This window comes from Podarcis filfolensis, assembly GCF_964270895.1.
Source record: "Podarcis filfolensis genome assembly, chromosome: 9".
Lineage (NCBI taxonomy): Eukaryota > Metazoa > Chordata > Lepidosauria > Squamata > Lacertidae > Podarcis > Podarcis filfolensis.
Genome location: NC_139610.1, coordinates 38,414,277 through 38,428,348, shown reverse-complemented (window position 1 = coordinate 38,428,348; position 14,072 = coordinate 38,414,277). Strand labels below are relative to the sequence as shown.

The 14,072-nt window shown below is 41.6% G+C and overlaps 2 protein-coding genes across 7 annotated transcripts in view; both read left to right on the top strand.

The window, feature by feature from the left end:
- The window catches only part of TRIM2 (tripartite motif containing 2), a 49,474-nt gene extending 40,184 nt beyond the window's left edge, over positions 1–9,290 (top strand). For all 5 annotated transcript variants that reach the window (XM_083631153.1, XM_083631155.1, XM_083631151.1 and 2 more), the window contains exons 10-12: positions 364–434; positions 3,278–3,418; positions 4,848–9,290. In XM_083631153.1, the coding sequence (XP_083487279.1) occupies positions 364–434; positions 3,278–3,418; positions 4,848–5,000 (365 nt within the window). In that variant the 3' untranslated portion in view covers positions 5,001–9,290. The remainder of the gene's footprint in view (positions 1–363; positions 435–3,277; positions 3,419–4,847) is intronic.
- Positions 9,291–11,180: 1,890 nt separating this feature from the next.
- The window catches only part of MND1 (meiotic nuclear divisions 1), a 35,788-nt gene continuing 32,896 nt past the window's right edge, over positions 11,181–14,072 (top strand). For both annotated transcript variants that reach the window (XM_083631391.1, XM_083631390.1), the window contains exon 1: positions 11,181–11,313. In XM_083631391.1, coding sequence (XP_083487517.1) covers positions 11,311–11,313 — 3 coding nt within the window. In that variant the 5' untranslated portion in view covers positions 11,181–11,310. The remainder of the gene's footprint in view (positions 11,314–14,072) is intronic.

Below are 14,072 nucleotides of genomic sequence, written 5' to 3'. Positions count from 1 at the left end.
CCAGTCAAACTGGTTTTGAAGCTGGCCAGATAGAAACCTTTTTATTTATTGTTCTCTAGAGTACGTGTACTGTGCCCAAGTTCATAATTTTATTGAGTTCATAGCTGATTATGTTCTTCTTCGGCCATTAACATGTGACAGTGAATGCAGCAACATGTAGAGTTCAAAATGGAACCTTGAAGCACCAGCTGGTGTTGCCTTTTCCACAGCCACCTCCAGTCAGGCATGCTGCTAGCTCATTGGTCCACATCAACCATTTTGATCAGAACCCACATACAAACTGCTACTTCACATGGATTGAAATATTGTTGTCATGTTTTATCTTTCTTCCTGCATTGAACTTCCTTCCTTCCGTTATCGCAGGGCCTCATTTTGCAGCCGTCAACCACAATAATGAAATTATTATTACCGATTTCCACAACCACTCGGTCAAGGTACGATGCTGTTACTTCTTCATAAAATATAAAACCCCATTGATAATGCATTGAAGCCGTTACTCCCAATATGTAGTTAAGTTCACAGGTGTTGTGCATCAGCCAACAAGAAATAATTGTTTACCTTTAGAAGTGGAGAAATGCTTGGATTAAGTCTCTTGCTTTGCTCTTTTAAAATAAAGCTGTGTATGTTCTTTTCAATTGATTCAAGAAGTACGAAGTTGGATCTCTAGAAAGGAGCTCTTGGAGTCTTTTCACACCATCATTTTGACATGCTGGTTGGCACCTGGAGAAAGTTACTCTTGTGCCAAGTATTCAGGATACTCTGGGTCACTTAACATAATTGCAAAATTACTACATAGAAGTAAGCCATATGTGCCACTGACTGCATAGGAAGCTACATTATACAAAGCTGGAATGAGGAATTTGATGGACTCTGGTCCATCTACTGCAAATCACCCAGAGATCTCAGTCTGCCTTCTGCCCACCCTCCACTCAGTGACCATTGCTACACCCTACAGAAGCCATACAGAGACCTTTCCAAGTGGGTTCTGTGATAAAAGTAATGTGTAGAACAAAGCTAAGAGCAGCAGGAGGCACAAGTCCCACGTGGGCAAGTGAAATTTGGCTTGGGCTATTATAGGGCTTCTTTCAATCTACATACAGCTGAGAAGTATAACTCTTAAGTTGGAGCTAAATGGGCAATTTTGAATTGATACTGTTTTTCATAGGCTTCTGGAATTAGGCAGGAAATAACTGTTCCTGTGGTTTTGGATTACAATTAAGGAAGCAAGACCACAGGGGAGACCCTAAGTGGATTGTTGGCAGAGTTTAGCAGCAGGGGGGGCTCCTCTTTTAATAAACATATACCCTGAGAAGCAGCAATTGTTCAGCAATGCAGGATTTCCTAAGGACAACAGAGGTTTTCAGTTCTATGGCCAGGCTCTGGCAAACAAGGAAGTATGTTAGAAATCTGACTGAAAATGAGGAAGAAATTTCAGTGCCATCCTGCTAATAAAATGGAAGGGAACTCAAAAGCCGATCTGGATTAAGCTCCTGGTTCCAAAGGTACGGCCCAGCACATGGTTTTCAAAATACACTGTGGCCAGGATTGTAGCTAACATCCTCCCTTCCTTCTGGCTTCCCCAGCAATACTGGAATGGGCAAGGGCAACTTTCCAAACCTTTCTCTGTAATTGTTGTGGCCTTGCAGCTCAGGGAATATTTTTTACACACTGATTTGTAGTATAACTAGAAAATGGCCTTGACCTTCTGCTAACTCCTATGTAAATGTTGCCACATTTAATTTACACAGGACAGTCTACTATGTATCATACCCAAAATACAAGGAAATGGAAGCATGCAAATATAATTTTATTGAAAAGCGTGGATTGTATTATAAACTTGTCATGAAGCCAAGCTTTTGTGCATACTTATGGTTCTGGTTTTATATATATATGTTTAATTTTAAATTGCTAGGAAAGCAAATCCTCCCGCCCCCCCCCCCCTTTAGCTCTCCATGCATGGGAATGTTACTGATTACAGTGAAAGGAAACCCCCATGTGGGAGGGAGGATGCACTAGGAAATTGGATTTGGGGCTCTTGTTTAAAAATGGGCATACATGACATTAATTCTGTAATACTGGGCATCACATACTTTCAATTTTTGGAACTGAAAAAAAATGTTTGCATGATGGGACTTCTAGTTTCTCTTCCCACCCTCCAGGCCCCCCAACACCTCCCCAACCCTCCAGAACAGATGTTGGGAGCATACAGAGGGCTGTTGGGAAGAGGAGAATAAGAAGGAACTGCATTGCACAAATGAGTGTGTAATGCTAACCATGGTTTAGCACTATGGACATGAGTTGGAGTGAGCATGAGTGGCTTGTATGCCCACCCTCTTCATATGCAGTTGGGAGGAGGACTTTGGCAGCTCTACTTTCCCAAATTGGGTTGCCATTGTGTGCAAACCAAAGATAGTGGTTGATAACTAATTCTGGCCTATTTCAAAACAAGCCAGCTACAAACTCTGCTCCTTTGAAGCTGGCTTCTTAAATTAACCTGGGTTCTCCCCACCCTCACTTAATCACCATCATTGGTTTGCTTGCAATGATAAGATTAGGAGAAAGTTAAAGTCAATTCTGATGGAAACCCACTCTCCCAGCCACACAGAAGGAGGGGAGGGGATAATGCATGAGCTTGAGACACTATGGCTTATTTCAGCTTGTGCCTGCAATACCAAACAATGGCTTGCTGCTACATGTGACCTGCTCCAGAGATGTGCAGTGCAATCCTATATGTGTTTGCAATAGGATCCTGTTACAGAAAAACAAAAAATGATTTTTGTGTGTGTGAGAATAATTTCTTCTTGCAAGCAAATCATGAACTGTAACCAGGGTTTGTTTGTGGCTTACCACACATGCTTTGTTTGGGAGAGATAAGCAATGAGTCTGGGTTCAGAAGCCACCATGGCTTAGCTCCCAGTAGCACAGCAACAGTAGACTTAAGACCCTTGTTTGTTCAGCTAAGCCATTGTGTGTCAGCAGCTTAGGATGGCTTTAATATTTTAGGCTTTACAAAACAACAACTTGCTGGTTCCTTCTTGCACAGATTGCTATAATTTTCTTCTGCAGACAGTACTGTCATTTTTGGTTGGTTTAACTATACTTTTGTCTCTGACTTGGTTTCTTCCTGTTGCCTCAGAAAGGGAATGTTTGTCTTCCATTAAGTTTTGATTTATACGTCTGAGGATGAAACTATTTAGTTTTGGCTTTAGGCTCTTAACCACCATCATCAAGTACTATATAATTTGTGTCTTGATTTATTTTTTTAAAATTTATTCAGGTATTTAACCAGGAAGGTGAATTCATGTTGAAATTTGGATCTAATGGAGAAGGGAATGGACAGTTCAACGCTCCAACAGGAGTAGCTGTAGATTCTAATGGAAATATTATTGTAGCAGACTGGGGAAACAGTCGAATACAGGTGAACAAGTGATTTTTAAGTTAGTTGGCTCAGTATGATGTATGTTGTTTGGATGGGGATGTTTCCTCATCTTCGGGTCCAAGCATCCCATCTCCAAAATGTTCAACACAGTCTCTTGCATATTTACAAATTAAGTAAGAGTCCCATTGACTTTCCAACTCAGTCTTCCTCTGAGATAAGCATTGCCCCTTATTGTGCTCGGGAGAGAAAATATCAATGAGTAATGGAGTAGCTGTGTTGTTAAGGGAAGGGGAACTTGTGGCTCTTCAGCTGGTAAGAAGCATATGTCAGGATTAAAGGTGTGCCCATGTTAGGATCTAAACACATCCTTCTGAGAGGAGTGGAAACCCCAATGCATTGTCTGAATGCATGATTATATTACCCTTTATCTCCCCTTGTACCCAATAAAAGGACTCACACACAAGATCTGAATTAAAGAGTGATTTAACATAAGGGGAATGCCAGCCTGTACGTTAGGAAAGAATTCTAAAATAAACCTCTAAGTCTTAACAAGCATAACCTGAGTCCAGGTTCTTATTTCTAAGAACCCCAAGCCTCTAAACACAACAACAGCAGGAAGTGTTTCCTGTTTTAACCTGGTAGCAGACAACTAGATAGGGCAGAGCATAGATAATAGATTGATTCAATTTAAAATACTTGGATGTTCTACGTTTCAGGACACAACCCTCCTAAGGCAGTTTACAAAATATAATTACTACATAAACCAAGTTGTAATATACCTATAAAACCCAATTACAGAAAAACTTAAGAACAACAGCAGCTGTTTCAAGCAATTTAGTACCCAACCCAGGGCACTTTTAAGAGAATGGAGTTCAAAACAGTTTTTTTTTAATTTATATTAAGATGGGCCATACGTACTGGGAGAGAATTCCAAGGTTATTTGGGCCACTGTTGAAAAGGCTCTGTCTCTGATGCCCACCAGTCTGGTAGCTCTTAAATGCAGGTCTGAGAGTTTTCTATGGGTGCAGACAGCCCTTCAGGTAACCTGTTCCCAAAACGTTTAGAGCTTTAAAGAGCAATGCCAGTGCTTTAAATTGAGCCTGAAAATGATTAGAAAGTATTGGTGTGTCTATGCTCTGAGCCTAGGTCCCAGCAAGCATCCTTGCAGCTGCATTCCTGTTGTTGTTGTTGTTGTACCCGCCCATCTCACTGGGTTTCCCCAGCCACTCTGGGTGGCTGCGAACTGTCTCTAAATACAGCCTCAGGCAGATTAAATTATGTCAGTCTAGTCTGGGTGTGACCATGGCAGATTTCAGCAGATTGGGTCGTAGCTGGTGACTTTGCCGCCTTCTACAATTCTATTTACTTCATGTGAATCTGCGTGGCTGCCTGCATTTATGCATATTAGCTTCTAGGTATCCACAGTTCACTGTCTTTGGCTGACATTCTCTCTTTGCCTTTTTCGCAGGTTTTTGATGGGAGTGGATCCTTTTTATCCTATATTAACACATCCGCAGATCCACTTTATGGTCCCCAAGGTTTGGCCCTTACATCAGATGGTCATGTTGTCGTTGCAGACTCTGGCAATCACTGCTTCAAAGTCTATCGATACTTACAGTAACAACTGCGGCAGCTCCTGCTCAAGAAGTTACTAGCCTCTGAGGGCCAACATAGATCTTTTTTTGTGTGTAGGATGTCTACTTCTTAAATATTTCAATTTTAATACTGAAGGAGTCTCCAGTTTTTGGTTTTTTTAATTTCCAAACCTACCTTGTTTACATAGGACTTGCACCTCATACGTTACGCACTGAACTGATTATAAGGATTAATAAGACCCTCTTCCCTCCCCACCGAATTTAGAGACAATGGGATACTAGACATGTGAACTGCGGCTTGTAGATCAGGCGTTCATGTAATTGACTGGGGGGGTGAGGTTCTGAAGGAGGGAAAAGAATTTTAAAAGCAACATGATCTAAAGCGTTTATTTAACATGTGAATGGGAGCACTTGTTTAAAGCTTCCATTTTTGGAAATTGTTACTGTAGAGCATTATTTAACCCAGCAGGAAGTCTGGGAGTCTTCTAGATCGCATAGTGCTAGTAAGTATTACACTTGTAACATTCTTCAGTCTTAGTAACTGTAATGAGTAGTTTCTTTTAGTAAAGAGATATGGTTAGCCCTTCCTGTCAGACCTACCACAGCTTAACTTCTAGCACTACAAAAATCAATGCAAACTTCTTGCCCTCTGTGGGATTGATGTACATGTTTATCAATTTTCCTACTGCTCAGTGTGTGTTGTAGGGATTTTTCCGGAAACCTGAAACTTTCTGAAAAGCTATGGGAATATATTCCAATAGGGATAGATTACTGCTGGCACTTCGTAAAATCAGTTTCCTATTAGCGCTGTACTGATTCATTAGGAAGTTAATTGCCATTATGTCAACCTCGCTAGCTTCACACCTGACACCCGTGTTTCAGACAGGTTCTTGCTATGGTTTATGAAATCAATCTGCTTTGTTCCAGTTGCCCATTTTCACATAGGATAATAAGCCACACATGTACCACATCTGAGGGCCTGCCTTGTGCAACCAAAGGAGAGTTTGGTGGTTGACATTTTTGTTTGTTTGTTTGTTTCATTTTGGGTAAAACCAAGGGTTACCAAAGCAGGTGTGCATTTGTTTGAATTCCAGAAAGACTGAGCATCAGAATTAATTGAACAAGTCTCGGAAGATCCTTATGAGTGCTAGAGTGTTCTACAGAGGGATTTCAAAAACTGTTCATGACTTCCTCCCTCATATGTGCATGTAGTGTGGGGAACAAAAGAACAAGGAGCATAAATGTAGGTGATAACAAACAGGAATGTGCATAACCCTGTGTATGAGAGAATGTTCTGAAAGGGTCTATTTCCCTCTCTTCCCCTTCCCACATACAAGTCTTGCAACTTATAATTATCAGATTCACCTCAGTGCTTGCAATGTGTTTTCTCCTTTTGCTTAAGTTATTTCCATCAAATACACTTTTGCCTACGTTGTTACATCAAGTGAGAAGGAAAATACATTTGACAGCAGTGTGGGGTCACGAATTGCCTCCGGCCTTATGCAAGAAGATTCCTGATAGTGTGGTTCGTGAATCCCAAATTTTACGTTTTTCTTCTTGATCTTTAGTTTGACCTGTCAGGGTGGAATCTTAATATCAGCCAGCCTGCACTTTTGGGGTGGGTAGAGCCTTAAAACATTTAAATAATGAGTACAGTGAGAAGACTTGCAAAAATGAAGATTATTACCTACTTTGCCCACAATACAGTAGCTAAAAAGTTGGTTGTTTTAAACTAAGGAATAGATAAGCACTGTTTAAAGGCTTTTACTCCTCACTTACTGTTATAAAATAAACATCTTAAATGAGTAATGCTAAGAATCTAAATTTATGGTTCCTGGATTAATATTTTTGAGTGTGTGCAAAGGCAATAGACAGACACTGCATGCTGTTAGCCTCAGACACTGAACCACCTTGAAATCTATTTAAATTCTTTGTGAAAAGGGATATCCTATTTACAATTTTATATGTATTTATTAAGCCATGCAAGCAAAAACAAAACAAAAAAACCTTAAGCTGTCTCGTAATTGTTATTGAACTTTTAATATAAAGGAACTCACAAACTGTTAAGTATGTTATTACTATAGACGTAATTCACGACATATTGTCAAACCAATCTGGCTTAAAATTTTAGATGCTTATGCTTTTATAAACATGTTCTTGTGACAAAAGGAAATATTCACTTGAATGTTACTGTTCTTAGTTCGGCAATTTCTTAAACTGGATTTAGGAGCACAACTGTCCATCATGATACCTTCTCACTTCAAGTGAAGATCTGTGCTCACATCTCAATGGAATTTTTGTAGGAGCCCTTCCCAGTGAATTGTATTAGGGAAGCATTCAAACTTAAATTGTTATAAATTCACACTTGGAGACCATTTCATGCATGCGGACATTGTCCTTCAAATGCTTTCCTAAAGTAATTGTTTCTTAATCCTAGTAAATAATACCTTAGTAATGTTGTATGTACTACCAACTCAAATTTTAATTATTGCTTATTTCCTTTACAACAAAGCTAACATATGTTAAGGGTAATGTGGCCTTTCCCTCAATATCTAACTTTTTTTTTTTTTAAGATCCTGGTTCTTCCTTGATGAATTGTTAAGATTTATAATCTGTTGGCGATGCACACTATTTACAAACTGGTGCTAGTCTGGAGCATTGTTGAATTTCATGTTTTTGCCAGATGATATTTTGAAAGCTTAGCAACATCAGCTAACTGAGCAGGGGGCAAAATGAGCGTTTGAAAATTAGCTAGCAATAATCAAAATGTTTCTTGCTCACCAATTTCCAGTTGTTCACAATTGTTGCCCTTTACCTGGTTAGCTGATGGAAGAAATGAAAAAATAACCATTGTATAAATGTAACTTCTTTTTTTAAAATCATTTTTGGGGGGCCGGGCAAACATTTGCCAGAATTACAGAGTTTACAAAGGCAGAGATAAGGCACCTGTGGCTCTGCTGATATTGTTGGACTCTTAACTTCGATCAGCCCCATGGGCCAGTGATCAGAGATGATGGAATCTGTATTGCAACATATGGAGGGCCACACATTCCCAATCCCTGATCTAAGGCACGACCCATCCCCACTTACACTGCCAAACCCACAGCCTAGGACACATCTGCACTACAGACTTAAAATGGATTGGTAGTAAAAGGTTGCCCCATGGTGTTTTTTTGGTGATTCTGGTTTATGTTTGCAGTGTCCATCTTCTGTCAAGTGGTGCCCAAAGGTAGAGTAATCAGTAGTAAATGCATCACGAGCAGTGCAAGTACATGTGTTTAATTAAGGTAAACATTTGCTAAAAATAAGCCTAAAAATGTTGTCAGTTCATTTTTCAATAAACTCGCAAACTGTACATTGAATGATTTTTTTAAACTGTAAAAAAGGAAAACTGATAAATACTAGTAAAGTTTTTACACTGATATAAAGTTTCAGCAAAGTAGCAAGAAAAATATTGTCTATTGTTGTTGTCCTTCGTAAACATTACAGGGCTTTCAACTTTACAGCTGATTTTTTTCTTTGATGACTAAGGATCTAGTGTTGCCATAATGAAAACAAGTGCCCATTAAGTTATGCTTGTTGTGTGAGGAAATGAATTTTTTAATTTTCTTTTTAATGGATGACAGTAAGAAACAAAATGTTAATGTCCATTGAAAATGCTGTTGAAGATGAACTGTGAGCAATGATTTTCAAGGTCTGTGTTTGGAGAATGTATGGGAGATGTTTGTATTTAGCATAGGATGATTCCAAAATGGTGGTAGTTTCTGATGAATGTACCACACTTAAGTGGATGTTTGTGAGCAACACAGCCTTAACCCTGGTGGTTTGCTTTCTTGCTTTATGACATGGGAATGTTCCATAATGTGCATCGTGTATTGTAATCTCCCTGCGCTAGAAACTGAATTGTTCAATATGTTGTACCTTTCCAGTCCTTGGAGTGAACGACTTTTTTTGTACATTCCAGCTTTGTAAGCCAGTTTCATATGTTTTGTTTAAAGAATGCTATAAAGTCTTGCACTCTCTGAAAACGACGCTGAAGTATCTTAAGTCAATTTTTCTTTCTTTCCCGCCACAGCCATGCACCCTCTCTTGTTGAGAAGAAATATAAACTATGTCTAGTTAAGGCTGAGGATGAAAGGTGTTCATTGAAGAGTGTTTGTGTGTAGGTTTAGCTTTGTGTATGCCATGGTATTTTAATGCTTTATCTAACAGAGAAAGCTGAAAAGAAAATACCTTGTGTTGGAACAATAGGAAAATTCAGTCAAATGTGTATCTTTTATCATGCACAAACCCCAGAAATAAAAATAAATGAATAATGTGTGTTTCCTTTTTTTTTTTTTACAATGTTGTATTGATTTGTTTGTATTGCTTTGTTGAGCACTTCTTGTTAATAGGGCAGAAGAAGAATATGTACTGAAGAACATAATTTTATAACACATATACAAAGAAGCAGAGGGGAAGGTATTCTAATGAACATTAGGTCATCTCCACACATACGTACACCCAAGGCATAGAGGGTGTGCTAAGATCCCAACTTCAGGCCCTGATATCCACATGTTCAATATGAAATTTGAAATAGGAGCTGTGAACTGGCTGAGAAACTGTGCTACCAGTGCACCTACTGGAGGTTTATATATGGTACATAGGAATTAAAATACAGTAAGTAGCTGATAGTGTTTTTATGTGTCCTGTTTGCCCAAGTAGCAAAAATTCTAGAAGAGTCCAGTTTTCTTTATAAGAGTAAAGTAGCACGTGAGACTTTTAGGATTACCGTACTTTGTTGGTTTACCAATGTACAGGAAGCATGTAGTGGAAACAGACAGACTTTTATGATGTAGATAGCACTATTGCTAATTCTGACTAAACGACCCCTTCGATTCTCCAAATGCAGAAAAACCTACTGCATGATTTGTGGTAGTGACGCAAGCTGCGTTTGCGGCTGTTTAGAGGTTTTACCGTATTTTTCGCCCTATAGGACACACTTTTTCCCCTCCAAAAATGAAGGGGAAATCTGTGTGCGTCCTATGGGGCGAATACAGGCTTTCGCTGAAGCCTGGAGAGCGAGAGGCGTCAGTGTGCACCGACCCCTCTTGCTCTCCAGGCTTCAGGAAGCTATCAGCAAGCCTGGGGAGCCCGCGGGAGTTCCCGCAGGGCTCCCTAGGCTGCGAATAGCAGCCTGTCGCCCAGCGCGAGGGCTGCTCTGAAGCAGAGCGCCCTGTGCGCCGGGCAGACATCGGCCAGCCCCACAAGCTCGGGGGACAGCGGGGATGCGCAGCGCCGCCATACCGCTGTTCCCTGACCTGGTTTGGGGGGGGAAATAAAGGGAAATTTTTCCCCCTTTATTTCCCCCCCAAAAAACTAGGTGTGTCCTATGGGACGGAGCGTCCTATGGGACGAAAAATATGGTATTTACAGTGAAGTGGTATACAAATGGCTTTAAATAAAAGAAGCACCACATCCTTTCAAAGGTTCTCGTGAGAATTAACTGTGTTTCATAATCTTTGCAGGTAGACATACTACTTATGCGGGATTACATTGGAGGCATAGCAGAATACTGTACTGCTGATAGGTTTTCTCACTCTTGTCGGATGTAGAGTAAGGCGCAGGGAGAAACCCCCGTGCGAAAAAGCATCGCGGAACATAGACTTGGGGTGGGGGTGGGGAGGTTAGATTAGAGTCCCGGAAGCCGGCTGAAGCGTGGTCCTTTTATTTTCCAGACTGAAAACGCGCTACTGTTTTATGCTGCTGCGCGTTTGTTGAAGGACAAATGAACGAGAGAGAGAGAGAGAGAGAGAGATCCCCTTTCCAATTTTGTTCCTTGTTTCAGACGTCTATATTGTGGGCTTATTAATAACTTTATTTAGATAACTAACTAACTCACTGTGCGAGTTTGCAACATACTGTGTTCCAACATTAAAAACGTAATAACAAATAAAGAGCAAATCAACAACGGTAAAAAAAAACCCCAAACCCTCCACGGAAAGCAAATAAGCAAACGTATCTGCAATCCAAACCCAGCAACTGAGATGCCAAGAGCTCGGCTACAGCGACGTCCATTTTGGGAGGGCGGGGGATTAAGGGAAGCCGGCGAAAACGTTCCCGGAAGTGTGTTCTCTGGCGCGCGCTTCTCCCCCTTTTCTCCCTCCTAGCTCTATGGAGATAAGGGTGGAGCGAGAGAGGCGGCGAGTTATAAAGGGTAGGGCTCGGCGGGGCTGCAGTACCTCCTTAAAGGCGTCAGGTGGCGGTAGCGTACCAGAGAGGGAGGGGGCGGAGCAGCGTCGGCGTCTCTTTCCCTCAAACTCAAATTCCCGCCATCCGGGGAGGGAAGGAAGAGACATGGTAAGCTATCGCCGCCGCCGCCTCTTGGGCTCTCCGCGCTCTTGCCGGGCTCCTCCCGCGCCGCCAACCGGTTCCCTGTGCGGCGGGGACGCTGTGGCTGAGGGCGGGTTCAGGGCGCAGTGGAGCGGGTGGAATGCGCTGCTCGCGGGGTCGGCGCAGGCGGCTATTCGGCAGGCGCAGCGCGGAGGGGGCGATCCTTTAAAGTAGCTCTCCTGCTCCCTTGCTTTATATGAGAGCACAGCTGCCTCAGAAGGCCCTCCACATTAATGGACTTCTTTCCCATATGTTGTTGTTGTTTAGTCGTTTAGTCGTGTCCAATTCTTCGTGACCCCATGGACCAGAGCACGCCAGGCACTCCTGTCTTCCACTGCCTCCCGCAGTTTGGTCAAACTCATGCTGGTAGCTTCGAGAACACTATCCAACCATCTCGTCCTCTGTCGTTCCCTTCTCATTGTGCCCTCCATCTTTCCCAACATCAGGGTCTTTTCCAGGGAGTCTTCTCTTCTCCTGAGGTGGCCAAAGTATTGGAGCCTCAGTTTCACGATCTGTCCTTCCAGTGAGCGCTCAGGGCTGATTTCCTTAAGAATGGATAGGTTTGATCTTCTTGAAGTCCATGGGACTCTCAAGAGTCTCCTCCAGCACCATAATTCAAAAGCATCAATTCTTTGGCGATCAGCCTTCTTTATGGTCCAGCTCTCACTTCCATACATCACTACTGGGAAAACCATAGCTTTAACTATACAGACCTTTGTTGACAAGGTTATGTCTCTGCTTTCCTATATATATATATGTATATATATCCCGCACTTCTTCCAAGGCAGCCCCCCAAACTATCTTCCATGTTGTCCTCTCAACAACCCTGCGAGGTAGGATAGGTCCGAAAGTGACAGTGAATTGCGTCATCGTGCCTGCGGTCAGAATGAGGGGGGTTGACGTCTCTCTGAAGACAGGCATTGATTTTGATGGGAGATAAGCAAACATTAGCTAAATAAATGGGGGAGACGGGTGTCCTTTTTGTAGCTGTATTCAGCAGTGTGCCATTGAGGCATTCATAGTGGTTTATACCAGAGAAGGAGGTTCCCCAAAGAGGGGTTCAGGGACCACCAGCAGTCAGTGAGTTTCATTCGGAGGGATCCTGGAAGGTCTGTGGATTTATGACTGGAAGACTGCTCATCCAATGCGTGAAATGTTTGTATGGAATCCTAATGTTATTTTCACAGGTTCTTTTATTTATTGTATATTAGCGTGTTGTAATTTGAATTCTATGGAATAAAAAATTAAAAAATTAAAAAGCAATTAAAAACCAAACTGCATCTAGCATAGCACATTGCAGTTGTTGCAACAGACAGAAATATTATTAAGTAGTCTGCCAAGACCTTTGACGTTTTTCAACTGGTCTGTGGGAAAGTTTGGGAATCACTGTACTAAATCACCCACACTATGTCCCACTGTATAGTTTGTAGAACTTCATAGTAGAAGTACAAATGACTCAAACCCTAACCTAGTTTGTCCCTACTCATCCTGGTTATTGCACTCTGAAACGTTACCAGCTCAAGGTCACACAGTGAGCTTCATTGCTGTTCAGGTCTCTGAGCCCGGGTCCCACCAGCTGTAATTTAACATTGCAGCATTATTATTTTCCACAGTGGACAGCCAGTTGTTTCCGGGTGGCCAAATTGAGATTTGAAGTTGTTTATTCTGCAGTTCAATACCTTGGGTTAAGAACTTAATTCGTTCTGGAGGTCCGTTCTTAACCTGAAACGGTTCTTAACCTGAGGTACCACTTTAGCTAATGGGGCCTCCTGCTGCTGCCGCGCTGCCAGAGCACGATTTCTGTTCTCATCCTGAAGCAAAGTTCTTAACCTGAGGTACTATTTCTGCGTTAGCGGAGTCTGTAACCTGAAGCGTCTGTAACATGAAGTGTCTGTAACCTGAGGTACCACTGTACTCTTAACTGTAACACCATTCTTCTCTTATCTCTCTCTTACATATACACAACCTAAATTTTGTTACACTACAGTTGTATTCTTATGACTGCTTACCTGAGGAAGTAAGCCCCATTCAACATAGTAGGGCTTGACTTTAGCTCTGAATGCTTTGGGTTGGGTTGCTCATTAATAATCTAGAATAGGTGCTGTCTGTCCCATCCCACTGTACTGTATATATATATATATTTCTTTGCTGAACCAGTGCAGGGCCATATATTGGTTAGCCAAATGACGAAGGCTTACAAAGTGATCATAATAGTAATGGTCATTCCCTGTCATTGTGCTAAAATCCCATCAGTCCTAGAGATAATGTACTGCTTTTACTGTTACTGCTAGTGGCTGAAAGACTGATTCTCTGTGAATTTATGTCTAATCTGTTTAAATTGGAATTAAGAACATAAGACGACCCTGCCAGATCAGGCCAATGGCCCATGTAGTCCAACATCCTGTTCTCACACTGGCCTGCCAGATGCTTGTGGGAAGCCTGCACACTGAACATGAACGCAACAGCACTCTGCCCACCTTCAGTTCCTATCAACTGATATACAGAGGCATAATGCCTCTGACAGTGGATGTAAAGCATAGTATAATGAATTATGTTAGTTCTAATGAACCTAGCATGGCTAAGATGCTTGTCTTTTGATCATGATGCCATCCTTGGGCTACCAATTTTCCTTTCTATATGTCAGCTTTAACAGCTGCATGAAAGTTCAGAAGCAGAGCCTTTTGTAGCCCATAGAGGTTCAGTGATAGAAAAGGATGACGAGTGCC